The sequence below is a fragment of the Triticum urartu genome, chromosome 1A, assembly GCF_056163025.1.
Source record: "Triticum urartu cultivar PI428250 chromosome 1A, HENAU_Tu73, whole genome shotgun sequence".
Lineage (NCBI taxonomy): Eukaryota > Viridiplantae > Streptophyta > Magnoliopsida > Poales > Poaceae > Triticum > Triticum urartu.
Genome location: NC_141873.1, coordinates 219,527,853 through 219,545,410, shown reverse-complemented (window position 1 = coordinate 219,545,410; position 17,558 = coordinate 219,527,853). Strand labels below are relative to the sequence as shown.

General features: G+C 46.5%; 1 protein-coding gene across 1 annotated transcript; it reads right to left on the bottom strand.

Moving 5' to 3' along the window:
* Positions 1-1,605: 1,605 nt before the first annotated feature.
* LOC147990647 (uncharacterized) lies at positions 1,606-17,264 on the bottom strand. Its single transcript, XM_087538334.1, has 5 exons — positions 16,992-17,264; positions 6,593-7,175; positions 6,338-6,430; positions 5,474-5,902; positions 1,606-1,694 (listed from the first exon to the last, which is right to left on the bottom strand). Exons 1-5 carry the CDS (start codon positions 17,262-17,264, stop codon positions 1,606-1,608), a joined length of 1,467 nt encoding a protein of 488 aa, XP_087394460.1.
* Between the last annotated feature and the right edge of the window lie 294 nt (positions 17,265-17,558).

Here is a 17,558-nt window from a genome sequence, read left to right as displayed (position 1 = left end):
AATTCCATCCTTCTCCTATCTATCTTCGCCTTCTATTGTGAGGCATTCGTCGGGGTGATGCCATCCGTGGCGCCGCTTCGCCATTTCTTCTTTTGAACAAGGATGGCGCGGCATGCTTAGGGTGTGCCAACTTCGTTGCGGCAAACGGAGCCAATGCAATCTTGAGAGCCGGGAAGAAGGCAGAGTGATGCGGAGCATCCCACGATCATCCCCATGGACGCACCTACACCTCCAACGACACCACTTGGACCAATGACAAGGGCCCGAGCCAAGGCTATCGAAGATAAGGTGAACTCACTCCTCTCCGAACTTCCACTTTCTATGCATGAGACATGGCTACTACCTAAGCCCGAGACGTTGTGCGTGATTAGGTATCAAAAGGATCCTCCCGAAGATGCACGTGAAGATGTACAAGCCCGCAAGTTCACGGATGAAGAAAACCAACGGAAGGAGTCAAGGACACCTCCCAGGTCCCGGACATCCGGCCACAACCCCGGACGTCCGGCCCCTGGAACTTCACCCACCATAGCCTCTCAGCCGATAGGACACTACAGGCCCCGGACATCCGGCCTCGCCAGCCCGGACATTCGGCCCTTCCCAAGCCCCCAGAAATCTGGCTGCCAGCCCGGATATCTGGACACCCCCGAACCCGAGAGCAACATGGCCAGCTTCACCAGCCCAGAAATCTGGCCTCCACAGCCCAGACATCCAGCCCTCCGCGAACGCGCGGACATCCGGCCCGACGCCCGGACGTCCGGCCTCCCCTGTCTGCGCACAATGTAAGGGCCGAGGCCCGTGTACCCCTTCGCCCCCCTAGACTATATATACTCCACCTCGTCCTACTTTCTAGGGTTGGAAAATGATTAGCTCATATTTTGTATGAGAGCTTTGCTCGTCCACTTGGATACCTTCTCCTCGGATATTCGAGCATCCACCGGAGAAGATCCCCCAAGCGGATTCAAGACCCATTTTAGGGAAGAACTCAAGACATCCTCACGGAGAAGACCGGAAACCCTTTTATCATCCTTAGTTGTCCGTGGATCGTGTATCTTTCCTTATGTACTCGAGGATCTAGCACATGTGTGACTTATTCGTGTTGGATTAGGGTTTCCTCTTATGTTTCCCCTTGTGTTTTCCCTCTCTTCCCCCTCGTGTTCCTCGTGTTCTTCGCGGGATCTGCTCCTTTCGTGAAAGATCGGCCGATTAGGGTTCCACCCTACATCATCTTGGTACCAAGAGCCACATTGATCATGATTTCAGAGCCTCCCCGTTGTGTTGCTAGCTTAGTTTTGTTGATTTTGTCCCTAATACAAAAATTCCCCACAAAAATAGCCCCAAATTATTTTTTGTGATTTGTTGGTGTGACGAAGTTTTGTTGGATTTGATCCGCGGATTTCGTGTGTTGCAGGTAGATCTAGCTTTCCATCCACTTTTCCCCGATTTCCATCCACAAATTTCTCTGAATTTTGCCCGGATTTGACCTCTCCTTGCGACCATCTTCGAATCCATCCATGGGTCCAGAGCCCGGACATCCGGCCCAATAGCTCGGACATCCGGCGCCCCGGACATCCGGCCACGACCCTGGACATCCGGCCCCTGTCAGCACTACTTCCTCTCCACCGCCCGTTTTCTACCCATTTTTCGCCAACTTTTGTTCTGGTGGCCACATATACTTCTGCATACCTCCACCACTTCTGCATAGCACCACCATATACCACATACACAACCACCACTTAGCAACTCCAACTCCGACAGTTTTGGTCCAATTTTGCTTTGAGAAGGTGAGTTGCGGTTCCGTATCCTTTTGTGTTTCGGCTATCTAGGTACGGTTCAACATCAACATCACCGCCGCTCATCTTCGCCACGGACGCGTCATCAACAACGACCACCTCGACTACATCTTGGTATTCGTCACACTCATTCGATCACCATCATCCGTTCTTGCTTACGACGAGAAACCAACGAAACGGTAACCTCGTCTTGGTATCGTGATACATCGTTCTTGCCATTACATTGATAGACGTCATAGCCTTAGTCATTTGATTTGCTTACCCATCGAGACTAGCCATTGAGTATTGCCGGCAACGAGACTTGTGCACTTTAGTGATCATACTTCCCATAGCATACATACATCATTGTTGCATATCTTGGTATCATCTCTTGTGTCACAAGGTTGTCATCACATACTCAATTGCTATATTGGTTCGTGAAGCATTGCATGAGAAAAGATCTCAAACAACAAAGAGCCAAACAAGCTTTCAAGCAAAAAGGAAAGATAAGCAAAGAGCTTTGAAGCAAGAACCATAGCATCATACAACATTAAGATTGTCATACTCGATCATCTTGGATCATATCATAGAAACACCTTGCATAGAACATACTTGGGATAGAAGTCGTTGCATTTTTGCTTAGTAGGTTGTGCACAAGTCTTTGTATCCACCTATTGTGCAATCGTGCTAGCGTCTCTCTAGTGTTGTGCAACAAGAGCATTTTTGTGGATTCCACATTTTGGCTCATCCTTGGTTGCCCAACCCCACTTATCTTTTTGCGTGTGTGTTTCTGTGTACATTACATTGCTTGGTCTACTTGTTACATTGCAATCTTGTGAATGTTTTCCAACATTATTGAAGCTCACTTACAATTGCATCAAATTTTGTGCCACCATCCTAACTAAGCTCCACCATAAGCTTTTACTTGTGTAGGTGTGAGAAACCGACAAGAATTGGTACCAATTTTGCTATTTCCTTGTCCACATTGGAGTGATCATTGATCCACTTTCAACTTCGGTCAAGGTACATTTGGTATTCGTTCTTCTCTTTCTACCACTCACATTTTCCTTGGAATGATGGATAGGCCAAGTACCTCTACCAACCCACTCTTCATTGAGCATGACGACGACATGAACTCCTACGTCACCAAGAGCCACCTCTTTGGTGCACAACGTGCTTTACATCAAGAGCAACAAGCAATGAGTGAACGCATTAACAACCTCGCCACCGACTTGCGACTCTTCGAGCAGCGTACAAGGGACTACTTCGACCACAAGCTCGACGATCACAAGCAAGAGAATGACGCAAGGAAGGACGAGATTCATGCTTTGTTGCTCAACCGCTCTTCTTCCACTTCGTCTTCATCAACAAGGACCCGCTCAAGTCGACACTCCGACTTCACCCTCTCCGGCTCAAGTACACCGACATCGAACACTCTACGCCGTGCCGCACGCAATGATCGTCAAGCAAGCCTCAATCCTCCACGCGACACCGACTCTCAAGAGCGCCGACAACGTCAAACCCAAGAGGCTTTTGCACTAGCACGAGAACGGCAACGACAACGCCAACATGAAGAGGAAGAGCGAGAGCATCTACACCAAGATGCACAAGATGTCGAGGCACAACGCCAAGAACAACAACTCCGTGAAACTCAAACACTTGCGGCGCAACAAGCCCTCTGAGATTCTACTCGAGTCGTAGCCGACCGAGGCTGACAAGCTCGTGAACAAGAAGAAGCACTTCGTGAAGAAATTCAAGAAAGAAGATTCCTAGCTCGCGTGCACTGTCAAGTTCCTCCTCGAGCTGATAGAGGCAAAGGTGTCCCGATGTTTCGATGAGATGGTGGCTATCGTTTTCTGTGGGAGTCGACCTTGACGATCCGACTACGAACGTGCGAGACGTCGCGCCTTAGCAATCGCTAAACCAACTTCCGAGGGGTTATTGACCACGCCGGAGCACGATCAACCTGACCACGAGGGCCTGTTTCCTGCGAGCAAACGAAGAACAAGCAAGAAGCTGAGATTGCAATCTGGATATTGCGAATATAAGATGAAAGCTTTATTGATCAAGGTGGGGTTCTGTGACGTCTTGGTCTGGTCGTTGGACACAAACGAAGTACGCGAAGTTGCAGCTATGGCGAACTTTTAATCTAAACAAAACCCAAGTCTAAACGACGCCCTAAGGGCTGTATATATGGAGGAAGAGAGGGGAATTTCGTGGCCCTTGAGGGTGGGGTCCGAAACCAACCCTAACTCTTGTTTCCCCACACATACGGACTCTAAAAATAGCCTATACTTAAGTATTTCGAAATTACATGGGCCTGGCCCATTAATAAGGTGACGCAGCACCTAGAATAGCCTATGGACGAATATTATGAAGTGGCATCTTGTATATTTCGTCCAAGGCTTCATGCACTCCTTATGGCGGCTTCAAAGTCCTGAAATCATCACTTGTAACTCCGTTCCTGATCCCCTTGCGCATGCCATCAACTCCATTCGTGTTCTTGCTCCAATGTTCATCCTTCTCCAAGCTAGGACCTTCATTTGTAAGCAAAACAAATGTATCCAATTTAGGCAGCATCATAATCTCATGAACATTAGAATCATTACCAAGAAACGAAAGTACCTGGTAATTTAATTGGCGTGCGCGAGCTCTAGTAATTGGTCCAGTATATGTAACAGTAGGGGCTGTGGGTGTAACAATGGTATTGATGTCCTCATCATCCTCCCCTTCTTGAAATGAAGTCGTCCTCGACGGAAGCTCATCTTCCTCACCCAAATAAGGCTTCAAATCTGCAATGTTAAAAGTGGGACTAACCCCAAAGTCTGCAGGTAGCTCAAGTTTATATGCATTATCATTTATTTTCTCTAAAACCTTAAAAGGACCATCAGCACGTGGCATTAGCTTTGATTTGCGCAGATTAGGAAATCTATCTTTACGCAAATGTAACCAAACAAGATCTCCAGGTGCAAACACAACATGTTTTCTACCCTTATCTCCAGCAAGTTTATATTTAGCATTCATACGCTCAATGTTTTCCTTAGTTAACTCATGCATTTTTAAAATCAATTCAGAACGTTCTTTAGCATCAAAATTAACCTTCTCCGAAGATGGAAGAGGCAACAAATCAATAGGTGCACGAGGTAGGAAACCATACACAATTTCAAAAGGGCACATCTTAGTAGTAGAATGCAATGAACGATTATAAGCAAATTCAATATGAGGCAAGCATTCTTCCCACATTTTCTTGTTATTCTTCAAAACAGCCCTAAGCATAGTAGACAATGTTCTATTGACTACTTCAGTTTGTCCATCAGTTTGGGGGTGACAAGTAGTACTAAAAAGCAGCTTAGTCCCCAACTTAGCCCATAAACATCTCCAAAAGTGGCTAAGAAATTTAGTATCACGATCTGAAACAATAGTATTTGGCACACCATGTAAGCGAATAATTTCACGAAAGAACAAATCAGCAACATTAACAGCATCATCACTTTTATGACATGGTATAAAGTGTGCCATTTTCGAGAACCTATCCACGACAACAAATATGCTATCCCTCCCCTTCTTTGTTCGAGGTAAACCTAAAACAAAGTCCATAGATATATCCTCCCAAGGAACACTAGGTACAGGCAAAGGCATATATAAACCATGAGGATTGAGTCGTGACTTAGCTCTTTGACAGGTAGTGCAGCGAGCAACAAAACGCTCAACATCCCGTCTCATCTTTGGCCAAAAGAAATGTGTAGCAAGTATATCCTCCGTCTTCTTGACGCCAAAGTGTCCCATTAATCCTCCTCCATGCGCCTCCTGCAATAACAAAAGACGAACGGAGCTAGCTGGAATGCATAGCTTGTTAGCACGAAACACAAATCCATCGTTAAGAACGAACTTGTTCCAAGTTCTCCCTTCCTTACAATTCTGCAATACATCTTTAAATTCAGCATCATTAACATATTGATCCTTGATGGTCTCCAAACCAAATATTTTAAAGTCAAGTTGTGAAAGCATAGTATAACGACGAGACAAGGCATCAGCAATAACATTTTCTTTACCCTTCTTGTGTTTAATGACATAAGGGAAAGTCTCAATGAATTCAACCCATTTAGCATGTCTACGGTTCAGTTTTGCTTGACTTTTAATGTGTTTCAAAGATTCATGATCAGAATGTATAACAAATTCCTTGGGCCATAAATAATGTTGCCATGTTTCTAAGGTCCGAACAAGAGCATATAATTCTTTATCATAAGTAGAATAGTTCAGACTAGGCCCACTCAATTTTTCAGAAAAGTATGCAACAGGTTTTCCATCTTGTAATAACACACCTCCTAATCCAATTCCACTAGCATCACATTCAAGCTCAAAAGTCTTATTGAAATTAGGAAGTTGGAGTAAAGGAGCATGTGTTAACTTATCTTTCAATACCGTGAAGGCTTCTTCCTGTGCGGTACCCCAAACAAAAGGTACATCCTTCTTTGTAAGCTCGTTGAGAGGTGCAGCAATGGTGCTGAAATCTCTCACAAAACGCCTATAGAAACCAGCGAGGCCAAGGAAACTCCTCACTTGTGTGACCGTTTTGGGCTGCGGCCAACTCTCAATAGCTTCAATCTTGGCTTTATCAACTTCAATTCCCTGTGGAGTAACAACATAGCCAAGAAAAGATACTCGGTCGGTGCAAAAGGTGCACTTTCCGAGGTTACCAAACAAACGTGCATCACGTAGAGCAATAAAAACAGCACGTAAATGTTCCAAATGGTCCTCCAAAGATTTGCTATAAATCAATATGTCATCAAAGTAAACTACCACAAATCGTCCAATGAAGGCACGTAAAACTTCGTTCATTAACCTCATGAAAGTACTAGGTGCATTAGTTAACCCAAAAGGCATGACTAACCACTCATATAATCCAAACTTAGTTTTAAATGCTGTTTTCCATTCATCTCCCAATTTCATACGAATTTGATGGTAACCACTACGCAAATCAACTTTGGAGAATATTGTAGAGCCACTCAATTCATCAAGCATATCATCTAGCCTAGGAATAGGATGACGATAACGAATAGTAATATTATTAATGCCTCTACAATCAACGCACATACGCGACGTACCATCCTTTTTCGGCACTAAAATGATAGGAACAGCACAAGGACTAAGGGATTCGCGTATATAACCTTTGTCGAGCAGTTCTTGTACTTGACGCATAATCTCCTTCGTCTCCTCTGGATTGGTACGGTATGGTGCACGGTTGGGTAATGATGCACCGGGAATTAAGTCAATTTGATGCTCAATCCCGCGAATAGGTGGTAATCCCGGTGGCACGTCTTGTGGAAAGACGTCGGCGAACTCCTGCAAAATGTTAGTGACAGCAGGAGGCAAAGAGGAAGGCGCGTCCTCGAATGAAAATAATGCCTCTTTGCACACAAAAGCATAGCAAACAGATTTGCTAAAATCTAGATCATCAATATCGGATTTGGTGGCAAGTAAACATGCACTTTTCAATTTAATTTCAGAAGCAACACTAGATTGTTTATTATTATTAGGCTGCATTTGTTGCTCAAACTCTTTTGCCACAATCTGATTTTCACTCTTAGTTTTCTCCTGTTTTGCTTTATTAGCTCTATTAATATCATCTTTCAAAATGGAATCAGGAGTCATAGGAAGCAAAGTAATATTTTTATCCTTATGAACAAGAGTATACTGATTGTTTCTACCATGGTGAATAGAATTTTTATCAAATTGCCATGGTCTACCAAGTAATAAGGAACATGCTTGCATAGGTACCACATCACAATCAACATAATCAGCATATGTAGAGATACTAAAATGCACACGAACAGTACGTGTTACCTTAACCTTGCCGCTGTTGTTGAACCATTGGATGTAGTAAGGATGTGGATGTGGTCTTGTGGTGAGAGATAGCTTCTCCACCATCTCGATGCTAGCCAAGTTGTTGCAACTCCCTCCATCTATGATCACACGAACAGAACGTTCCTTCACAACTCCCTTTGTATGGAACAAATTATGCCTCTGATTTTGCTCAGCTTGTGTAACCTGCACACTCAAAACACGTTGAGCAACTAAACATTCATACCTGTCAGCATCTTCAGGAGCCATGTATTGCGTCTCATGATCAGAATCGTCTCCACCGTGTTCGTCACGTGTAATAAGAGCCAAAGTCTCCTCATCATAGTCACTAGCGGACTCATACCCACCATCCTCAGTAACGATCATCACACGCTTAGATGGGCATTCTCTCGCATAATGACCTCCACCCTTGCAACGTCGACAAATAATATCATGTGTCTGCCCTGTTGATGCCATGGATGAAGAAGAGCTCTTTGCAGGCCCAGAAGGTGTGCTCTTGGCAGATAGTGGTGATTGTGCCTGCTTTATTGTATCACGGTTGGAGGTGGCAGCCGACGGAGGCGCCGGTGAAGCAGAACGTGTGGAAGTAGATGATGCACGTGGTGTCCATGAAGAAGGTCGACCTGCAGAAAAGTTAGTCCACGCCAATGCCTGTCGATCCTGCACTTCACGTTCAGCTTTACAAGCAAGATGGAATAAACGAGTGATATTAGTATACTCCTTATACTCTAGAATCGTCTGAATCTCTCTATTTAATCCACCCATAAAACGTGCAAGCATAGCTTCATTCTCCTCAACAATACCACATCTAATCATGCCAGTTTGTAATTCCTGATAATATTCTTCTACAGAATTTTTTCCCTGTCTTAAGCGCTGCAATTTTTGAAGTAATTCACGTTGATAATATGGTGGAACCCAACGAGTACGCATAGCAGTCTTCAAAGCAGCCCAAGTAGCAGGAATGGGATATAATCTACAATGCTCAGACCACCAAACACATGCAAAACTAGTGAATGCACAAACAGCAGCAGGAACACGTCTCTCCTCGGGATATTGTAAACATGTAAATCGTTGTTCAGTTTCTAACTCCCAAGTAAGATATATATCAGGAACATATCTACCCTCAAATGGTGGAATATTCAATTTTAGTTTAGGGAGATGGTCATGATCTCGTACCTGAGGGTGAGCCCTACCATTGCCATTATTTGCATGTGGACGACCTGATGGTTGCTGTGCTGGTGGTGGCACGTAGTTCTGATTTTGATCAACCTCATCCTCGTAATCGCCAGCAAAATCACCCTCCTCCGCATCAGCAGCAGGAGCCACAGAAGTAGCAACAGCAGCACCAACAGTTTGGCCAGGTGCAAGAGGGAGACGGCTCGCTCGGCGGAGGGCTGTTTCACGATGTGTAGGTAGTCGTCGTTGTTGTTGTTGTAGAGGTGCGTTAGGTGCAGCCGGTGGTGGTGGTGGAAGACGCGCGAGCAATTCATTAAACCTGTCATCGAGCTTTGTTTCGAACGTCTTCTCCATGTCATCTATCTTCTCCATGGCCTCTTCAAATCTGTTTAGCACATCCTGCACCTGTCCATTCATCATTTGCTGAAATTTATCATGCAACTCCTGATTCGTCATGTTCTCCCAGTCAGTCTCGTCGGCTTGTGATCCTGCCATGGTTAGCAACAATAGAAAACACACAAGAATATGATCCTACAGAATACTAACAAGAGGTGGTGGTGGCGGGTGTCACAAATCCGTCAAGCAAATCTCAAATTCTTACCAGTTCTTACCCAGCAGCAGGCGGTGATCGGCAACCGTTGTAGTCAAAACTCTCAAAAGCTTGGATAGAGCGATTGCCAGGGAGAGTCAAACGCACGACGTAGAGGTATGTGGAGCTGGGAAGGCTTATAGTATGGTAGCAAAAAGGGTCAGCAATAATCAATTCAGAGATGCAAAGTTGAATAAACGCTCAACGACGGTACTGTGCTGGTCCTAGGCTAGACCGTGCTAGAGACGCGAGCCTAGAACACTAACAAAATCACGGCGCTGCACGTAAATAAGGGAAAAGCACACTCTGGAACCTTTTTTTTTCGCTTTTTTTTTGCGCTCCTTTTTTTTTTGTGCTCCTCTTTTTTTTTTTTTTTTTTGGCGAAAAATTACTATAACGGCGAGTGTCTCAAAACTCTTCCCTCGTCAAACTGATAGTATGGGCACGAAAAAAAAATTTTCCACTTTTTTTTTTCGGAAATCAGGGCAGCGACGACGAAAAAGTGCGACAAAAAATCACTATGATGGCACGTGGCTCAAAAGACTCAGAAAAGCCTAAAAATAGGATAGGGAAAAAAAAATTTTGCCCGAGAAAATTTTGGCCTAAAAACTGCCCGGGGGTCTCCAGACTCTTTTTTTTTTTCCTAGACCTACGCAGGCAAGGAAACACGAATCGGAATTGAGATTGACCTCAAGAACAAACCTAATATGAGAAGAACTCGGATTGGTGGTGGATATATGGTTGTGGTATATGGCAGCGGTGGTGGTATATGGTAGCGGTGGTGGTATATGAATACGGATTGGTGGTGGTATATGGATATGGATTCAAAGCGGTGGCGGATAAGCAAAAGTGGTAGATGGGCGATGATGATGGTGCGGCGGCGGCGTGACAACTTATGACCAGAACTCGAAACTCTAAAAGACTAGACTCTAAGACCAGCAACTTGACACGACGATGCAACCGCAAATTCAACAAAGCAAAAACCCTAAAAAGATTATGCAAAGGCTCAGATTGGTTCGGATATGATGAACTAACCCTAATTTTTGTGTGGCTTTTTCGTGGACTGTAGGTATGAAGAAACAGACTCGATCTAATCTACGAAAAACTGTAAAATCTCACCGAGCAACCTGGAAATCTGATACCACTTGATAGAGGCAAAGGTGTCCCGATGTTTCGATGAGATGGTGGCTATCGTTTTCTGTGGGAGTCGACCTTGACGATCCGACTACGAACGTGCGAGACGTCGCGCCTTAGCAATCGCTAAACCAACTTCCGAGGGGTTATTGACCACGCCGGAGCACGATCAACCTGACCACGAGGGCCTGTTTCCTGCGAGCAAACGAAGAACAAGCAAGAAGCTGAGATTGCAATCTGGATATTGCGAATATAAGATGAAAGCTTTATTGATCAAGGTGGGGTTCTGTGACGTCTTGGTCTGGTCGTTGGACACAAACGAAGTACGCGAAGTTGCAGCTATGGCGAACTTTTAATCTAAACAAAACCCAAGTCTAAACGACGCCCTAAGGGCTGTATATATGGAGGAAGAGAGGGGAATTTCGTGGCCCTTGAGGGTGGGGTCCGAAACCAACCCTAACTCTTGTTTCCCCACACATACGGACTCTAAAAATAGCCTATACTTAAGTATTTCGAAATTACATGGGCCTGGCCCATTAATAAGGTGACGCAGCACCTAGAATAGCCTATGGACGAATATTATGAAGTGGCATCTTGTATATTTCGTCCAAGGCTTCATGCACTCCTTATGGCGGCTTCAAAGTCCTGAAATCATCACTTGTAACTCCGTTCTTGATCCCCTTGCGCATGCCATCAACTCCATTCGTGTTCTTGCTCCAATGTTCATCCTTCTCCAAGCTAGGACCTTCATTTGTAAGCAAAACAAATGTATCCAATTTAGGCAGCATCATAATCTCATGAACATTAGAATCATTACCAAGAAACGAAAGTACCTGGTAATTTAATTGGCGTGCGCGAGCTCTAGTAATTGGTCCAGTATATGTAACAGTAGGGGCTGTGGGTGTAACAATGGTATTGATGTCCTCATCACGAGCTCGACTAGCTCCTCCACAAGCTTGCCAAGAACATAAAGTTCATCAAGAGCATGAAGACAATGGAAATCCTCCACACCAAGAGCAACACGAGCTTGACAATCATCAACAACATGGACGTCATCATCCCTGACCCCAACACAATGAAGAGCAACGCTACGGCAAGCTCAAGTTCACCATGCCCAAGTTCAACGGAAGCAACGATCCCAAAGAGTAACTTTCATGGGCATTGAAGGTCGACAAAATCTCCCGTTTGCACAACTTTGAAGAAGAGAAGAAGATCGCAATGGCATCCCTTGAGTTCCAAGACTATGTCCTCATTTGCTGGGAACAAGTTATCAAGCGCCGAGAGGCAAGAGGTGAACCGCCCATCACTACTTGGGCACAAAATGAAGGATGTCATGAGAGCACGCTTTGTGCCTACCTACTACAACCGCGACCTCTTCAAGAAACTCCAACTACTCAAGTAAGGAACCAAGAGCGTTGAAGAGTACTATAAGGAGATGGAGATAGCCATGATAAGACCAACGTCACAAAAGATGATGAGCAAACTATGGCACGTTTCTTGAATGGACTCAACCATCCTATCAAGAAGATCGCTGACTTCCAAACATACTCGAACCTCATCGAGCTAGTGCATCAAGCTACCAAAGCGGAACGTCAAGTGCAAGACGATTACAAGTATGCCAAGTTCTCATCCAACTCATACGGCTTCTCCAACACCCAAGCTTCAACGACTCCAACACCGTCTACCAAGCCTTCTACAAGGAACGTCGACAAGTCGAGTTCCAAGAAAGCTTCGTCAACTCCAAGTCATCCTTCTACTACAAGCAACTTCAAGCCGAGAGCTTCATCATCATCTACCCCAACCGACAAGACTGTCAAGACGAGTTCATTCAAATGCTTCACATGCGGAGGCCGAGGCCACAAGACCTATGAGTGCACCAACAAGCGGACCATGATCCTCAACGACGATAGCACTTACGACTCAATGAGTGAAGGAGAAATGGACGCCATCGAGCAAGTCGCCATGCACCGGCAAGTGAATGATGAAGAGGAACAAGTCTTTTGCGATGAAGATTCAAGTCCCGCTCTTGTTGTCTCCAAGGTCTTGACTCTCCAACATCACCAAGAAGAAGACCAAAGATGCCACATATTCCACACCAAGGCCGGCATCAATGGACGCTCAGTCAAGGTCATCATTGATGCAGGGAGTTTTCATAACCTCGCAAGTGAAGAACTTTGCTCCAAGCTCCAATTGCCCAAGACGAAGCACCCACATCCATACAAAGTGCAATGACTTAGCGACTCCGGCACTATCCAAGTCGAACATCGAGTACAAGTCTCCTTCAAAATTGGCGCCTACGAAGACACCTTAGAGTGTGACATCGTTCTAATGACAGTTTGCCACCTTCTCCTTGGACGCCCATGGCAATTTGATAGAGGAGTCATCCACAACGGTCGAACGAACCAGTACATCTTCAAGATGAAGGGCAAGGAGTACGTACTTCGTCCCATGTCTCCAAGCCAAGTTGTCGCCGACTAGCAAGCCACCCATTGTGGAGATCATAGTGAGAGAGCGAGCCACCAAAAAGAGAGTGAGCGCCACAAGCCCAAATCGAGCACCTCCACGATGAGCGAAAAGAAGAACTTAGTCCTATTTGCCACCAAAAGTGAGATAAGAGGAGTGTGTGAGAACCCATCTAGTGTCCTACACTACGTACTTTTGTGCAAGGACAATGAACCACAAGCAACACTTCTCACACTCTTCCTCTAGTGTTGTCTTCTCTTTTGCAGGAATTTCATGATGTTTTCCCCGACGAGCTACCTCCAGGGCTACCTCCACTACGCGGCATCGAGCACCGCATCGACCTCATCCCCGGAGCACCGCTTACGAACAAAGCTCCCTACCATGTCAACCCCGAAGAAACCAAAGAAATACAAAGGCAAGTAAAGCATCTCATAGACCACGGACATGTGCATGAAAGTTTGAGCCCTTGTGCCGTCTCGGTCATTCTTGTGCCAAAACGAGACGGTAGCTTTCGCATGTGCTCCGATTGTAGACCTATCAATGCTATCACCGTTCGTTATAGGTATCCCATTCCACGCCTTGATGATATGCTTGATGAACTTAGCGGTGCCACTATCTTTTCAAAAATTGATTTTAGGAGTGGTTACTATCAAATCCGCATACAAGAGGGTGATGAATGGAAAACCACTTTTAAAACCAAGTTTGGCTTGTATGAGTGGTTAGTCATGCCTATGTGTCTATCGGAAGCAACGGGTACTTTTATGCGTCGTATGAATCATATTTTTCGCCCTTACATTGGTGTGTTTGTTGTGGTCTACTTCGATGATATCCTTGATTTTAGCAAGTCTCTCAAAGAGCATGTCACCCATGTCCGGACCGTTTTGTGAACTCTTCAAAAAGAGCATCTCTATGCTAATATGGAGAAATGCCTTTTTGGCATTGACAAGCTCGTTTTCTTGGGTTTTGTTGTTTCCTCTAAGGGTGTTCATGTTAATGAGTCCAAGATCAATGCTATCAAGACTTGGCCAAAACCAACCAACTTGCTTCAAGTGCGTAGTTTTCTTGGCCTTGCGGGTTTCTATCGTCGCTTTGTGAAAGATTTTAGCACCATTGCTTCGCATTTGCATGCTTTGAGCAAGAAGAATGCGCCTTTTGTTTGGGGACCATCCCAAGATACCGCTTTCAATGAGCTTAAGAATTTGCGTACTCATGCTCCCGTGCTTGCTTTACCCAACTTCGACAAACCCTTTGAGATTCATTGTGATGCTAGTGGTAATGGCATAGGAGGTGTGTTAACGTAAGAGAAGCGCCCCATAGCTTACTTTAGTGAGAAACTCTCCGGAGCGTAACTCAATTACCCCATATATGACAAAGAGCTATATGCTTTAGTCCGTGTTTTGCATGAATGGGAACACTATCTTCGCCCTCATGAGTTTATCATTCATACCGATCATGAAACGCTCAAGTATCTTAAGGGCCAAACCAAGTTGAACAAGCGTCATGCTATATGGAGTGAATTTATTGAGTCCTTTCCTTATGTCATCAAGTACATCAAAGGTAAGGAAAACATTGTGGCGGATGCCCTTTCCCGCATATGCATGCTTGTTACTCAACTTGAATTGGATGTCATTGGCTTTGAGCACATAAAAGACTTGTATGAGCATGATCCCACTTTTGCTACTATTTATGCCAAATGTTTGACGCATACATCTTGGGAACACTATTACAACAAAGATGGATATCTTATGAGAGCTAACAGCTTTGCATCCCCGAGTCTTCTCTTCGTTTGTTGCTTTTGCAGGAATCTCATGAAGGGGGCTTAATGGGACATTTTGGACGCGACAATACATTTGCCACACTCTCCAAGAACTATTTTTGGACCAAGATGTTTCGTGACGTCAACCGCTTCACCAACCGATGCTCTACATGTCGCAAAGCTAAGTCTAAAGCTCAATCCCATGGCCTTTACATGCCTCTACCAATTCCATACCAACCATGGGAGGATATTAGCATGGATTTTGTACTTGGATTGCCTAGGACTCGCAATGGAAAGGATTCCGTATTTATCGTTGTGGACCGTTTCTCCAAGATGGCACATTTCATTTCTTGCAACAAGATAGACGATGCTTCACATATTGCAAACCTCTTTTGTAGGGAAATATTACGTCTACACAGAGTGCCAAAGACGATCGTCTCGGACCGTGACGTCAAGTTCCTAAACTACTTTTGGAAGACCCTATGCGCCAAGCTCGGAATCAAGATACTCTTCTCCACGGCTTACCATCCTCAAACCGACGGCCAAACGGAGGTGACCAACCGCAAACTCTCCGCTCTACTTTGAGTACTCATCAAGAAGAACATCAAGGAGTGGGAGGAGTGTCTACCTTTGCCGAGTTCGCCTACAACCGTGCAAGACACTCAACAACCGGCAAGTCCCCCTTCGAGGTCGTCTACAGATTCAACCCTTTGTCCCCATTGGACATTCTCCCTCTACCACTCCAAGGGCGCATCAATTTGGGCGCAAGTGCACGTGTGACTCATCTCAAGAAGGTGCATGAAGATACAAGACATACTATCGAGCGCCAAGTACAACGACTTGCGACCAAGCTCAACATCAACAAGCACACCATGGTCTTCAACATTGGTGATCTCGTGTGGCTACACCTTCGCAAGGACCGCTTTCCCCAAGAACGCAAGTCCAAACTTCGACCACGAGCGGACGAACCCTTCAAGGTGCTTGCATGCTACAACGACAATTCTTACAAGATCGACCTCCCCCGCGACAAGTACAATGTGAGCGACATCTTCAACGTCAAAGATCTCTCGCCCTACCATGGTGATGAGGATTTAGATCCGAGGTCGGATCTTCCCCAAGGGAGGGGAGATGATGCGGAGTATCCCACGATCATCCCCATGGACGCACCTACACCTCGAACAACACCACTTGGACCAATGACAAGGGCCCGAGCCAAGGCTATCAAAGATAAGGTGAACTCACTCCTCTCCGAACTTCCACTTTCTAGGCATGAGACATGGCTACTACCTAAGTCCGAGACGTTGTGCATGATTAGGTATCAAAAGGATCCTCCCGAAGATGCACGTGAAGATGTACAAGCCCCCAAGTTCACGGATGAAGAAAACCAACGGAAGGAGTCAAGGACACCTCCCAGGTCCCGGACATCCGGCCATGACCCGGACGTCCGGCCCCTGGACCTTCACCCACCACAGCTGCTCAGCCGCCAGGACACTACAGGCCCCGGACATCCGGCCTCGCCAGCCCGGACATCGGGCCCTCCCCAAGCCCCTGGAAATCCGGTTGCCAGCCCGGATATCCGGACACCGCCAAACTCGAGAGCAACGTGGCCAGCTTCACCAGCCCGGACATCCGGCCTCCACAGCCCGGACATCCGGCCCGACGCCCGGACGTCCGGCCTCCCCTGTCTACGCACAGTGTAAGGGCCGAGGCCCGTGTAACCCTTCTCCCCCCTAGACTATATATACTCCACCTCGTCCTACTTTCTAGGGTTAGCAAAGGATTAGCTCATATTTTGTGTGAGAGATTTGCTCATCCACTTGGATACCTTCTCCTCGGAGATTCGAGCCTCCACCAAAGAAGATCCCCCAAGCGGATTCAACACCCCTTTTAGGGAAGAACTCAAGACCTCCTCACGGAGAAGACCGGCTACCCTCATATCATCCTTAATTGTCCATGGATCGTGTATCTTTCCTTATGTACTCGAGGATCTAGCACATGTGTGACTTATTCGTGTTGGTTTAGTGTTCCTCTTGTGTTTTCCCCCTCTTCCCCCTCGTGTTCCTCGTGTTCTTCGCGGGATCCACTCCTTTCGTGAAAGATCGGCCGATTAGGGTTCCACCCTGCATCATAGAGGGCTTCCGGAACAAATGAGTCCTCACGAATGCCAAGAGCCCCTACCTCAGCTGGTGCTGCCAACAGGGAGGCCAGTGCCTCACGATTGGTGGACTAGTGAGAAGCTCACCGACCTGCGGGCGGAGCAGGTGCTGGGGAGGATGGCAGCTGACCTGAAGCCGGACGACCCGAAGGTGGGGAAGCTAACGGGGGCCATGACCATCAAGGAGTTCCTGTCGCAGCGCCTGGCCCCGCTCCAGGCACGCTCGCGCCCCTTGTGGAGGCTCACAGAAGAAGGAGGGGTGACCTCCGCCTGCGCCCTGACGCCTTGTCCGACGAGGAGCTGGACAAGGTCCTCCACCTCCTGGTTGCGAAGGATCATGGGTATCTGCCTGACACCCATCTTCGACTGTACCGGCGCCCGGATGGGTCGAAGATCGTTGCCGCCATGCCCGTCATCAACGAGCGCGGGCTCGTGCCGCTGGTGTCTACTGGGCTCCGATAGTGGCGGCCTCGGTGATGGTGTCCTCTGGTGAATCCGTAGAGGAGGAGAGGGCTGACTCGGAGGCGACCCGGGAGGGAGCTGGGGAGACCTCTCCTCTCCATGTGGCGAACCTCCTCTGCATCCTTCCTGATGACGATGAGGCCAGCGAGCACCCGGTGATGGAGTCGCCGATCTCTGCTGGGGTCACCACAA

Excerpts from the sequence above, each read along its gene's own strand:
- LOC147990647 (XM_087538334.1), bottom strand. The coding sequence starts at position 17,264 with ATGGGTGTCAGGCAGATACCCATGATCCTTCGCAACCAGGAGGTGGAG. Across the intron at positions 7,176-16,991 it reads CCTGCTCCGCCCGCAGGTCG|GCATTATTTTCATTCGAGGA; the intron begins GTGAGCTTCTCA and ends GTGTGCAAAGAG. Across the intron at positions 1,695-5,473 it reads GATGAGACGGGATGTTGAGC|AAGTGGTGGAGGTATGCAGA; the intron begins GTTTTGTTGCTC and ends GGTGCTATGCAG.